The following is a 14948-nucleotide window of genomic DNA, read 5'->3' on the forward strand; positions in this document are numbered from 1 at the left end:
ATGGCAGCAAATTACGTTGCAATAAATAAATAAGCAAAACGATTTATTTAAACTATTATTGCTAACTTAATTACATATCTTAATGCGCTATAAAACCCTTCTTCTTAAGAATATTATTTACTATATATCTTATTTATTATAAATACATTTTAATTAGCTTTAATAAAGTAAATTTTATTTATTATACTTTATAAATACCTTTTAAAAGGCTTCTTACTTACTATATATCCGGCATTTTATAAGTTTAAATTAGTTTAATAAATAGCGCATAAAAAAGCCTTTAAATATATATAAATTGCATAAGCTAAGATAAAAGCTTATTATAATAATAAGCATTAACATTTATTTACTTTAAAGAAAGGAAACTTTATATATATTAAATTAGCAAAACCTAGCCATTATAAATACCATTTTAACCACTAAATAAAGCTTTCCTTTCCCTATATTAATCCATACTTAATTATTAAAAAAATTAATTTATTAAAATATAAACTTAAGCTTTCCCCTTAACTTAAATAGTTTAAAGAGATTTTCATTAAATATCTTTAACTTATAGCGTTAAGCCATGCATTATAAGCACCTTTATTTCTAAGTTTCTTAATATAAAATAATTATAAAAAATTCATTATTAAATTTATTATTAACTACGCTATATTAAGAAAGCTAAGTAATTACTTTAAATAATAATATTATAAAGTTAAGTAAATAAACTATAAAGAAATAACTTAAAAGCCTTATAATACTCTTATTCTTAATATTCTTTATTTTATTAATAAGTATTAAAGGCATTACGAACTTAAAAAGCTAGCAATTTTTATATTTACTTTTTAAAATCCCTTATAAGTAATATACTTATATTATACCGCTAAATAATTAATTAATTATGCTAAATTTTTATTAAAAGTAAGTATTAATAAAACTTATCTTAACTTTAATATATAATTATTATTAAAAGCAAATCGTTATTTATTATTATAATAATAGCTTTAATTTATTTATAAATAGCTACCTTAAAAATTAAAAACTTTTTAAAGCTTACTTTTAATTATTACTTTATTAATATTAACCTTTACTTTTAATTTTTACTTATAATAACCTTTACTTTCTACCCTTATTTAATTTAAACCTCTTTATATATATTATTTTTAATTATGTAATAATTCTCCTTTTTTAAATTTATTTCATATATTATTAAAATGGCATATAATAAAATAATTATTATTATATCCTTATATATATTAATAAATATATTTAAACACCTTTAAAAAGGTACTTTTATTTTACTTAATACCTTTATTCCCCTTTTTATAAAGATTATTATTCCCCTTATTTATATAGCTACTATCTTGTATATTAATAATCTTATAAACAATCTTTTAAGTAAGTTATATTTATTATTATGGTTATAAAGTAAGGCGGGTAATTATAATAATATTGTTAATTTACGTTAAGTTTAAAGTGAATTTAATTTTAATATTTAGCAATTTAAATAGGATAAACTAAAAGTAGGTAATAACTTTCTTAAATAGCAATTAAATAGCGTTAATAATGAAAATTCCATTACATTTAAATATATCACTACCTTAAAAAATAGCAAATATTTATTTAAGTATAATAATATAATTAATATACTTATAAACTTTAATCCTTTTATAATAAAGGCATTAATTAAAGTTAATAATAATGCTAATTTTATTACTATCTTAAATAATATTATTAACTTAATAATTAATTATAATTTAAAATAACTAATTTATAAATTGCAAAAAGCCTTTACTTAAAATATTTCCATAGCATAAAATATAGCCTTATTTTGCTTTAATAATACTTTATTGCAAGCTAACTTTCCAACCATACCTTTCCTTAATATTATATAATAAAACTCCTTATTAAACTCCTTAAATAATATTTTATTTAATATAATGCTAAATAAAGAGCTCCTTTATAATAAGTAATTTTTATTATTCTTAATGCTTAAAGGAAATAATCTTAAACTATATTAGCTTACTTATATTTAAAACTTAAAGCTTAGCTTTGCTTAATTTAAAGAAAAGGAAGAAATAAATAAAGAGCTAGTTAAGAAAGTTAAATATATTTCCCTTTTTTTTATTTATATTACTTTTGCCTTAAAAAAGTTAATAATGCTATATACTTAAAAAACCATAGCAATTATTAGCAATATTCCTATATTTAAATTTGCCATAACCATTTAGATTTCTAGCTATTTATATTAATACCCCTAGCTTAAAATAAACATTAATATTTATTATAATATAATTAATATAAAGATTACTTTCATTTCTATTCCCCTTAATAACTTAATTACCGCATCTTAAATAATTATAATATTACAAAACCAATTAAGAAGCTTATTAATAGCGTAGGGCTTTACTAAGCCGCTATAAAAAGGCGCCTTTCTATTTAATATAATAACAATTAATAATAATATTAATATTAATTTTTAAAGGCATATAATGAATAATCTTTATAATTTATATATATTTAATCTTATATAGCTTTATAACTTTATTAAAATAGCCTTTTCTATTAAATTTCTATAGCTTACCTTTTTAGTTATTAAGGAATGGAAAGACTTTAATAACTAATTTTTCCATCTTAATTAGGAATATGCAAACTTCCTTTTTAACTTAGCGGGACCCCTAAAGACTATTGCTTATAATTAGCTTATTATTATTTATAATTACGTTACTAATTTCCTTAATAATGCTTATAAACTACCAGCCTATATATCCTTTTATAATGTAAATAAAATATTAATAAGCCTGGGAAATAATGCAATGCATAAATATACCTATGAAAAATAAACGGCCTTAAAGCTTAATAAAATTAATTATAAGGCACTTATAATGCTAATTAATAACTAAATATATATTATTAAGCAGGATAAAAAGGAAGTTAAAGTCCCTTATTTTTATTACTTCTTTATACTTAAGATATTTAATAAAAAGTAATTTATATAATTAGTACTACTTATAAATACCTTATATAAGGTTTAAGTATAGGTTTTATATATTAAGGTTTTTACTCTTATAGATAATAAGTTTAAGAAAGAAATTATTAATATAATTATAAAGGCAATATATAACTAGCTTTAATCTTACTATATTTCTTATAATAAGAATAAAATAAATATTAAGCAGCGATAAGTTAATGCATATATTATAATTATTAAGCTATTTATAATAATAAAAAAGTTTAATAATAAAAAAAAGCTTATTTATAACTTTACCTATATACTTTTATAAAGGCTTTAAAAGCATTATGCAAATAAGGAAAATAATACTAAAAGTAAGACCCTAAAAAAGCATTACATTAAAATTATAAAGAAAGTTAATAAGTATTGCAATTACTTTATATTATTAATAAATATAACGGCTAACATTTTACAATTTATATTAATTTATATATTATATAATAATTTATTAAATAAGCTATTTAACTTTTAATTTATAGCATATTAGCTTAAATAAATAAGTTAGCTTAAGAAAAAACTAATAATAGCTTTAGCCTCATTCCTTAACTTTAAGTAACCCTAACTCCTTAAATATAATAAATTAAATAAATTCATAAAAATATTTAATTTTAACAAAGAAAAAATAAAAAAGTTTATAATTAACCTTTATTTTATTAAAGTTAATAATAATATTATAATTAAATTAAAGGTCTAAGGCCTTTTTAAAATAAAGAAATTTCAAGACACCCCCTTAATCTAATAATTTACTATATTTAATAGCAATCTTATTATTATAAATATTATATAAATTTTCTTTATCTTAAGTTAAGCAATGCATTAATTTTACTATAACTTAGCTTTTTTATTTTATAAATTAAATAACATTTAAGATAAGCATAAAGGTTTCTTTTACTTAAAGATGCTTTAAGATGCAAATAATAAAATTATTGCCATTATTATACTAAAGTTTTAATATTATAAAGCCATTATTATTTAATGCATTTTATAAGCATTGTATATATTCTCTAAGAATTAAAGGCATACCTTAATTATGCTTATTAAGATGCCCTTTATAGCTTTAATTATTAAAAGCATTTCTAATAATAATAAAACTATACTAGCTTATATTATTCTTCTTACCTGCATATATTTATTTATTTAAGATGCACTGCATATAATTTATTAATTAAAGATAATGAAAATCCTTAATAAGAATAACTTAAACCTTAGCTTTTTAAATAATAAGCATTAATTTAATAAAGATAATATATAATATAATATTAAGCTAATTATTATAACATTCTTAAATAATAATAATAATGCTTATTTAATTAAAAATAAGTAATATAAAAATAATGTTTATAAATATAATTAGAAAGTTTAAAATTGCTATAAAATTTCTAACTTTATATTTAGCCTAAGTCTTGCTTAATAATAATATATTTATTAATTTATTAAAGTAAATATTATAAAATAAAAAATATATTATAAGTCTTTATTTATTGCTATTTAAAATACTTATTATTATAACTTTAATTATAACTATCCTTTTTTAATAGCAAATAACTATATTAAGCTAATTTATAAAAAGTATTAAAACTTATAATACTTATTAATATTATTAGCAATAAGGTTTAAAAATAAAATTACTTATAATATAACTTTAATTATAAAGATTAAAAAAAAGGTAGCTATTATAAATAATATTTATAAGGAAATGGCTTTATAAATTAAATAGCTTAAACTTAAAAACCTTAATTATAATCCTTAAGTTATAATTATCGTTAATTAAAACATAAATAATAATAATATTATAGCTTTAATATATAAAATGCTTAATATTAACCTATAATTTAATAAACTTATTATTTATATTATTAACTTATAACTAAAAAGCAAGGCATTAAAAAAAAGCTTTTACTTTAAGTATAATAAGGGTATATATTAAGCCCTAGGAATTTTTAATATTTTACGCTTAAATATATAGCTTAAAAAGCTATATAATTTTATAAATTGCATTAAGAAGTTTACTTATAATAAGTATAATAATATTTAAAAATTAAAAAACATTATACTTTAAAAGTTGCAAAATGAATATAAGCTTAGCTTAATGCACTTATTGCATTAACTTAGCAACTTAGCTAATATCCTAACCTTAAATAAAATAAAAATCTTAAATAAAAATATTAATAAATTTATAAAAAAGATTCTTAATAAAGCTAAGGTTATTATTTATATATTTATTATTGCTTAATTTTTAATGCATAAGGAATTTATAAACCCTATAGTTATTCTTATTAATAAAGCATTGTAAGAATTTAAATTATATATTTGCTAAGCATAAATTATATTTAATTACTACCTTTTTATACTTATTAATAATTATTATTAAAATAAATTATTTATTAATAAATAATATAATAAGAATAATAAATATAAGAATATCTACTTTAATTAGCTTTTAATACCCCTTTTTTATTAAGTTATAGCTATAAGACTTAATTGCATTGCTTTCTTTAATAAAAAATTATTAATAGCATAAAAAACTTTAAAATCTTATATTTAATATCTTTTATAATAAAAATATATAAATCATTTTTAACTTTTATATACCTTTTAACTTAACTTATGCTTAATATATATTTACTTAGCAGTTTATTTATAATATGCATGCTTTTAAAATAAATTTTAATTTTATTAATAATAAGGTAATTAAGTTGCTTTTTAATAATTATATTTCTTTAATATATTAATTCATAATGATTAAGAAAGGCATTAGCTTTATTAATATAATATAAGCTTAGCTATTAATAAAAATAGCAGCTTATATTTATTAATTTTATATTTTAAATATTAATATAATAATAAACCCTTAAATTTATATTATTATACCTTATAATACTTAAGTTAATAAAATTAAAACTTGCCTTTAAGCCTTATTTAATAAAAAAGTTTATTATAACCTTATTAAAGTTTATATTTAAATAGCTATAATAAGCAATAAATAAAATGTTATAATTCTTTACTTTATTTAAGATAATAATATAAAATTCCTTTTTAAGGTTAATTACATTAACATTATATAAATACGCTTTAAATACTTATTAATTAATATTTTAAATAAAAACTTTTTTATTAAGCTTAAAGAATAAAATATAAAGATTATAGCTTAGTATATAATAACTTAAGTACTTTATAATGCATATTATAAAAATCTTTATAATTAAGGCAACATTTACTATTAATGCTATATTTCTTATTATATTATTAAAAAAATTACTTAAAAGGATTATAATAAGCTTACTTATTTTTTTTATAAGTTTAAAAGTTATTATACTTATAATTATTAAAAAAAGGGTTTGCTTAATTTAATTATAAACCCTAATGTTATTAACTTTCTGCAATAAAATATTAAGCAAAACTATAGCAATAAGGAAATTATTAACTAATAAAAAGATAATAAATATAACCTTAAGGTAAATCTTCCTATATAGCTTAAAAAGAATTCTTAAATAAATTTATAAAATAATAATAATAATGCTAATTACAATAAGGTTAAGAAATTAATAAAGAAACTTTACCTAAACCTAAAGGCTTAATTAAATAAACTGCTTTAAGATAATGCCTTAAAAATGCTTAATATATAGCCTTTTATTATATTAATAAAAAATATAAAGCTTAATAAATTTAAGCAATTTAATAATAAGGATAAAAAGAAAGATAAGAATTAAGTTAAAGACTTAAATAACTTTAAAAAATTCTTAATAAATAAGAAGATTATTAAGCCTAAAAAGGTTTATTAAGGCTTAAAAAAGGAAAAAAAAGGTATATAAATTAATATCTACGTTATAAATAATAATAAGGTTATTAATTAAAACCCTTAAATCGCAGCTATTAACGCTTTTACTTTAACTATAGCTATTATAAATATACCTATTATAAATCTAAATTTAATTTTTATTAACTAAGCTAATAAATTTAACTAAGCCGCTAAATCTAGCTAAGCCGCTAAATTTAAGTAAGCTAATAAACTTAATAAGTCCATTAAATAAGCTGCCAAACCTAATAAGTTTACCAACTAGGCTACCAAACTTAATGAATTTACTAATTAAGCTGCTAAACCTAATAAGTTTATTAATTAAGCTAGTAACTAAGCTATTAAACTTAATAAGTTTATTAATTACCAATAAATTTAATAAGTAAGATAATGGAAATAAATAGTAAATTAATTAAGACCAAAAACTCTTAAAAAAGAAGTAATTATAAGATTATTTAATAATATTAAAGCGCATAAGGATATATATATTTTTTAAGGGCTAGGCATGTTAAGGGATAACTAAGCACTCCCCTTTCTTTTAATATACCATACCTTCCATAGCCCGCCTAGCATTAACTTCTTTTAATATATATACATACTTTGCAAGATACTTTAATTAAATTGGCTGTTAGCAACTCCATTTGGTTCCCTGATCTGGTTCTAGAAGCCCTTGTATGTCTCGTTACATTTACGCCCTCTGCGCCCTCTGCCGCCCTCTGCGCCCTCTGCGCCCTCTGCGCCCTTTAAGCCCTCTACGCCCTCTAAGCCCTCTACGCCCTCTAAGCCCTCTGCGCCCTCTAAGCGCTCTGGGGCCCTCTGGGCGCTCTGGGGCCCTCTAGGCTTTTTAGGCTTGTATTTTTAAAGTATTGCTTAAATTAGAAAATAGCTACCCTAGCTTTTTATATGTGGGGTAAATTTAGAAAAGTACCTAATCTTATTAATATAATACTAAGAAAAGGAAGTACTGGGTGGGCCAACGCTGGAAGCTGGGTGGGCGTACTATGGAAGCTGGGTAGGCGTACGCTGACTCACTTATATCCATCGTCGATTGTGAGGAACATATGCTACATCTAGCGTAAGACTTCAAAAATACAAGGCCAAGACACAACAAGATGGCCATTGCTACAACAGACATCTGAACTTGAACATCATCATAGGCAGGTAGGTCACCACAAAGTAGCGTCATCGATCTCACCACGGTGCAGTCCTCGTGGCACAGGCAGTCTAACGCCGACATGGACGTACACGGTTGGAATCTAGTTGAGTTGGTTCATTCCTCGACTGGCAGCAAAGGTCCTGTATAAACATTCGACAATGACCTTGTCTTTTAGCAGTGCTCAGACCTTCTTCTTGAGGAGGGTAGCGGCGTGCTCAAAGCCCAGAACCTTATACTCGGTCTCGTTGTAGTAGATCGAGTTGACATCCCCTAGGCTCTCACCCGGCACACCGAGGTCGTGCGTCCCAAACTGCCAGACCTGGTCCGCTGCCACGCCGCTCTTGACCACGGCGTCCTGCCAGGGCTTGTAGATGGGCGTATGGTTGCCCGGGAACGGTGCACCATACTCCTCTAGGATGACGGGCTTGCCGGACTTCTTGCCGACCTCGTCGTGCTGGACGATCCAGTCGCTGCCCCAGGGGTACTCGTAGCCCCACGAGTCCGGGTACAGGTGGAAGGTGCCGTAGTCGAGCGTGGAGATGCCCAGGTTGGCCACGAAGTCGACGCCCTCGCCGCCGGAGTATGCGTACGACCCGTCGTCGCCGCTGAGGGCCGTCCCCGGCGCGAACCAGCCCTCGTCGCCGAGCGTCACCAGGTGGCCCGGGTCGAGGCTCTTGATGTACTTGGACACGTCCGCCGCCCACTTGGTGATGACCGACGTGGGGCAGCCCTTGCAGCGCGGCTCGTTGCCGAGCTCCCACGCGAAGATGGCCGTCGACTTCTTGTACCGGTTCACCAGGATGTCGATGTAGTTCCGGTACACCTTCTGCGACGTCGCGTCCGTGAACCACTCCGTCGCGTTGGCCCCGAACGCGGTCGTGTACGCCTTGATCCCTCCGTAGTCATTCCAGTTGTTGATGAAATTCAGGACCAGCTTCACGCCGTGCTTTTCGGCCGACGAGACCGCGTAGTCGAGCCTCTGCAGGCCGTCCGGGCCGAAGTTGATGTAACTTCGGTCGAGTTCAGCACCTGGAAGTACACCTTGTTAGGGTCCCCGTTGTTGGGGTCCGGAAGCGTGTTCACGTCGCCGAAACCCCAGACACGGAGGACTTTGTATTGGGTCTACGATCCCGCGTCAGTCAGCCAGCCCCTTTCGACTGTCAGGCAAGGTGGTCTCCGTACCTTAGCCACCTGGCTTAGAGCGACGTCGATATCATCATTATTGCTCAAGTGTGCAAGCCACCATGCATTGCTCCCTGTAGGATACCACAGGTCAGTCAGTGATCACGATTCCACAGGTATTGTGTATGGATGACACAAGAGCATTTTGAACTCACCAGCGAAATAACCCTTTTTACCAACGATGTTGAAGACTCGGCCGGAAACTTTGGCATTCGAGCCTTTTCCTTGTCCGATAGGGTACGCTGGAGGAGGCTGCTTGTTGCTTATGTGAAGAGCCGAGGGCAGCGCTGTAGCCGCGAGGGCCAGCACACTCCATACAAGTGATGCCTTGAAGATCATGGTGGCGAGACGCAAGGTGAATGATCCTCCGAGCAAATATTGACATGGCGGGCATATCGTGGAAGATGCATCCAGAAGCACACAAGTACTTATATCCCAAGCTGCATGCACTTACGCAAGCACGTGCTATCCATGACGATAGAATCCCCCCAAAATGTTAGATGACACTCATTTCGGCGCAGAGTCCCGAGTGAAATGGCCCACGATATCCTTTGGCGCCTAGTGTACCGAATCAGGCTCAATGGTCGCGTCGAAGCGAGGCTTTGCAGAGCCCGCAGACTAGGTTCTCCGCACGTTTAGCACGTGCAGGCTTGGACGAGTGCGGACAAGCCCCATAGACCAAGGCTGGAGAAAAGATCTTGCACGAATTGCGGGGGCTTGGAATGGCTTGAGGATGCTTCCGCGACCGGGTCCACGGGAGCACTTCCGCCGCGGTGACCTGACGAGCTAGCACGAATATACTTGCGTTTTTATCGCAGCTGGCCAGGACTTCGGAAAGACATTCCACAGTATTAGCGCCCGGCCAATAGTCTCATACGGAGATTTAAATTGACGGAAGCTAGCGGGCAGTGCATAGCTGGGGACCTGACAGTGGCAAGTTAAATGACTGTCTCCCACGTGCTCGCGGTGCAACCGTCTTGACTCTTCATGAGGTCAATGATAACAGCATCAAAAGTAAGGTGGACGTTGCTCATTGTAGAAGTGCTGAGCTTCTGCACATTACCAGACTATAATTATGCGAAAGCCATGTCTACAATGTTCCAGAGCCTTATCATGCACTTTTGTACTAACAACCTTAAGACACTATTTTGGGACTCGAGAAAGTACAAGAATGAGACTGACAGCATTTGAATTCGTGAGTCATCATGACAACGTGCAGCTCAACACAGCCCGTGATCACTGCTGTTTGAAAAAGCCGGGGCTTTGAGATCGGCACCGAGACCCGTACAATGGATTTCTATTTGTGAATACGAGTTGCAAAAATAGCAAGGCTGGGATTTAGAATCAAGCCTAGCAGACAGCAATGCTACTGAGGAGACGATCAAGAGCCTAGGAAGGGTTGTTTTACACCCAAGCTGCCGGAACATTCGGAATTGGAATCCATTTCACTTTCGGTTCACATAAGGCACACCATGCATTCTGTTGGGATAGCTGCATAGGTCCTCTGGGTTGCATCGCTTGCGCTTCTGCGCTGCACTAGCAATTAGTAGGTACATTGGGACATGTGGCTTGAAGTACACTCGTTAAATGTGTATATACACTTGCAGACATCTTGTGTGAATAAGCAGTAATTTATGAACGATGCTTCAACAATTGGATGTAAATAAGGCTCAGTCTTATATTATCCCTTGGACCACTGGTTAAATGATACTTTCCTCATCATATGCAAGTCGTAAAAAGGATTGTCACTGTCTGATGCGGTTGAGAACCGAGCCGTCAGCAATGCAGAGTGGGGATGGAAAGGGAGAACATTAAGATCCAATGATGTTGTCATCTTCACCGATGTGCATGAAGCAGCAGTTTGACGTTCTCTTGATACGTCTGGTCAAATGATGCCTCTACCTCTTTGTCTTTGTGAGAGGACCAGCTACTCTATAGCCGCTTCCTTCATCTCGCCCAGGAATGTCTACACTAGGTCTATGCTCAAAAATGTCCACTTATATGTAGCGGAGCCACTTTCAATGATACCTAGCTTTCGTTATTTGATAGCCTTGAGGTCATGATATAAACGTACTTCTATCATGTGAGAGCAATGTAACATGACCTGCGTATCTTAACATAAGCAGAAGACATTCTTTAGAATGTGACCCAAGCTGCCGCCATGTGCTGGGACGATTTGTGTTTACACCTAGTGCTGATAGGGCTGCATGACTGCACCATCAGCCCTACAGACTCGAGGCAGATACAACTGTCCCGCATAAAGCCGCACATAGATTATGGAAACAAAATGTATTCTCTCAATTGCTGGTTGTTCAAGACTCCTCTTACACCAGCTGGCTCAGTCTCCAATCCCTTTCCGCTGCCGAACCATAACCAACGCCGAACCAATACAGCTCTCAATCTAGGCAGACTGATACAGCCGAGTAAGGTGAGACTGGTTTGAGCCCCGAAGCCCTACACGGAGATAATAGTGACAATGTGTGTACATGGCCATTCCAAAAAAAAAAAAAAAAAAAAAAAACAACAGTGACGCCGTATCCGCTAGAGACAGTTTGGACTCCGTAACGGCGACTTGTTCCATAACGCCAATGGCCAGAAATATGCTTTTTCGCGGCGCATTTTGCCCCGATTCCCAAATGAGCGCCTCAAATTTTCCAGGGTACTTTCCCCCCCGCCTTTTGGTTGCCCATATTTTTGTTGAGTTTGACATTCCTTGACCGCGAGGTGCATACTGTCTTTGACTTTTTTGTAACCCGAGTCGCGTGGGTTGTAGTGAGCGTGTGTCCTCCTCCATTAGTGTTGATATTAAACCCCCATCTCCCGTTCTCAGCCTGGATTGCTCCATGTCATGATGACGTTTCCGATCGGCGAAATAGGCGTGCCCCGCATCCCATCATCCGCAAAAGCCCGGCGGCCTAGCGTCTTGACGACGAGGAGCTGGAGCCGCTTGACTTCCGGTAGTATCCCCTGTCCCGGAAGCCCTGGATGATGACCTTTGCTGTCTCGTAGTCATCCGGGTCGTAGGGCTTCAGGCCGTATGACAGCATGAAGTGGTGGATGTTGTCCCAGCCCCCATCTCTGATGATACGGTAATTCGTCCGATCATCCTCGATCTCCTGTGCAGCCCTGTCGAGGTTGTGGTGGGCCTTTGACCTCCTCTGGCTGGAGGATCTGTGGTGGCCGGAGCCCCTGGAGCTGTGTGAGCTCGAGGACGAGGACGTTGAGGTGGTTGAAGATGGCATTGTGTGGTGGCGCAAGGCGGGCTCTAGGAAGGATGGATTTGATGGACCATGTGGCTGAGAGAGCTGATAGACATGACGGCAGGGCACGAGGGCGAGCGGAGAGCGCGGCTCGCCTGAATAAAAAGGTGCCGTGACGGGGTGCACAGACGGAGGGGAGCTCGAAGCTGAAACAGATGACGGTTGGGCGCAAGGTTCGGACCGGAAACCATAGCTGTCTTGTATCACCCGACAGCCGAGTTATTTGAGTCGTCGTCCCTTGTTGGCTAGAGCCGATACGGCAAGCTCGCATCGCCTGAGGGCGACGTCAAACTTGTTTATGACCTGCCGCTCCGCCTCTCCCGGGCGGACGCATGAGCTCGATCCCTGTCTGCCGCGGGTCGAGCAGCTACAGTGTATATGCCAGATGGTCTCGGCCACCATCAGGCTCAAACGCTGGGCCGACACACGGACAGGCCTACCGCGAGCTGAGGTTGCATTGAGGAAACAAAACAAACTGAGCGCGGAACCCTTCCCCGGACCACGCGGCGGGCTCCGGGGAGACGGCAGAGACAGGCACAGAGTCACGCTGCAAGGGCAAATTGGGACCGTGGGCAGGCAACGGAGGCTTTGACACCTCAGGCTGTCTGCCCCCAGCATATGCTTCAACTTTCGGCGGGCCATTATAGGGGTCCAAAAGTATGGCAGCGTTCCCCGGGTGGATTTCTCAAACCCCGTCCATTTCACCTCCCAGCACACGAACCATAATTTGGCATTCGGTCCAGCCGTCGCCCAACCCTCAGACACCCAACCTCCCGGAACCCCTCCCGCGGTCCGCGAGCCAGCGGCTTTGGGCGGCATTGGCGCCAACTGAAAACCTCGTGTTTTGACATGCTCGGCCTTTGCGGTAGTGGAGCTCGGTGGGCCAGCCAGCAATGCTCGGGCGCGCAATCGTGCTCGGGAACCGTCACAGAGGCCTCATGGCACGACCTATGTCAGCTTCGGGCCCTGAAACGATCCCAGCCTCGGTGTGTCTGACCATTGCGGTCATTATCGACGCATGCTCACGCACCCAGAGGCAACGAGCGGCGCCGGGGCTTCTAGACCGCAGTGACCAAAGGCGGCGAGGGACGTGCCAAAACCCTGAGCTTTGCGCTGCACGTGTGATTGGCATGGTGTTGTCACCTACCCTGCCACCTTCGACAAGACGTCCGGGCACACACGTGCACCACCGTCTAGACCTAGTCGCCTCGAGACTTCAGGGTTGGGATAGTTAGACTTGCGCGCAGTGACTCCCGCACTCTCCATCCCTGACTAAGTCTCCCCGTAGGAAGGGTGATATCTCAGTGTCGATGAGAGAGGATATCCTGCATCAAGGTCGACAGACGCCCAAGTCAGAAGAGTGATGGCCCGGTCTCAAGTGCATCGGAAGTTTGTACCTGATTTTCTCCCGACGCAGAGAACACCAATGACACAGATCAATTCAACGAGCCCAAACTCAGATCACCGGGATCTGACCCGTGATCCACGGTCAGCACGGTAGAAAATTTGCGAAAGCTAGACATGCAGCGGATGTGAGGCATCAGTGGCACTGAGACCACGCAAAGTCCCGAGCCACCAATCTCAATGCGTGTCGTACTGTTGCTACCACGAAGAGACTTCTCATGCTGATGCACGTCTGTGTTTCCCGTCGACGGTTTCGGAAATATTCGAGTGGGAAAAAAGACAGTTTGCAGGGAGTCGACATGTTTGAGAGACGGGTTGATGGCGAAGTTTCGTCCACCTTGGGTGTTTGCATCAGCGAGCCCGGAGTTTCTGTTCACAATACTTCCACAGCACCGGCGAACATCAGGCGTTGCTCGGAGATCACCGCAAGAATCACTCAAATCGGCTTGCAAGACGAATACTGTACTAAGGACTTGCCACTCAGTGTGTCGACACTGCGCCTGGTTACCACTCGTGTCGATGGAACAGCATCCGTGGCAGGACGATGTGCGCCAGGCCCACAAAAGTTTCAAGCTCTTTTGTGAGAGGTGTGATGCAAGGGCGGAGAAGACTCATCTAGGCCTATGCCACATGATCACCATCTCAAGCCCTCGTAGTTTTCGTACTACACGATAGGGTCCAGACCTCGCTTCTAATAGTCGTTGACATCCCTTGGCACCGCAAAATAGTCCTCCAAGAGCCGAACCTAAGACATTGTGGTCCTACTTTGGGCACTGAGACACAAGAATGCGCCGATTATTTCGCCTGAAGGAATGTAATGTCTCCGACATTGGCAGCCAGGCTAAACGCCATGAAAATCCAATAGAACGGCAGTGAAGTGAGAGCATGATTGTGAATCTTCACACCTGATGCATTCACTTCCATGGAGAGGATAGACAATTGGAGGTGCACAAGGCTATGAGGCCACATGTATAATAAACATCGGTCCAGAACAGCAATCGTACAGATTTGCTAGTGAAAAGCACAGTCTACGCTGACGCAAATATACCGACCAAGATGAGATCCTTTCTGAGATTTGGCGCCGCAATCGTGCTTTTGCTGGAGTCCCAGCAGTATCAAGTGAAGGCTTTCTGGAGAATGGGTTGTTCCACGATC

The 14948-nt window shown here is 35.4% G+C and overlaps 2 protein-coding genes across 2 annotated transcripts; both read right to left on the reverse strand.

The window, feature by feature from the left end:
• Positions 1 to 8128: 8128 nt before the first annotated feature.
• On the reverse strand, positions 8129 to 9468 carry INS49_013028 (uncharacterized protein; the record flags this gene model as incomplete). The annotated part of the gene is made up of 4 exons (XM_043173730.1): positions 8129 to 8976; positions 9042 to 9069; positions 9130 to 9203; positions 9285 to 9468. The coding sequence occupies 4 exons, from the start codon at positions 9466 to 9468 to the stop codon at positions 8129 to 8131; spliced, it is 1134 nt and encodes a 377-aa protein (XP_043023027.1).
• A 2576-nt stretch (positions 9469 to 12044) lies between these two features.
• INS49_013029 (uncharacterized protein) lies at positions 12045 to 12371 on the reverse strand (the record flags this gene model as incomplete). The annotated part of the gene is made up of 1 exon (XM_043173731.1): positions 12045 to 12371. One exon carries the CDS (start codon positions 12369 to 12371, stop codon positions 12045 to 12047), a length of 327 nt encoding a protein of 108 aa, XP_043023028.1.
• Between the last annotated feature and the right edge of the window lie 2577 nt (positions 12372 to 14948).

This window comes from Diaporthe citri, assembly GCF_014595645.1.
Source record: "Diaporthe citri strain NFHF-8-4 chromosome Unknown scaffold_6, whole genome shotgun sequence".
Classification (NCBI taxonomy): domain Eukaryota; kingdom Fungi; phylum Ascomycota; class Sordariomycetes; order Diaporthales; family Diaporthaceae; genus Diaporthe; species Diaporthe citri.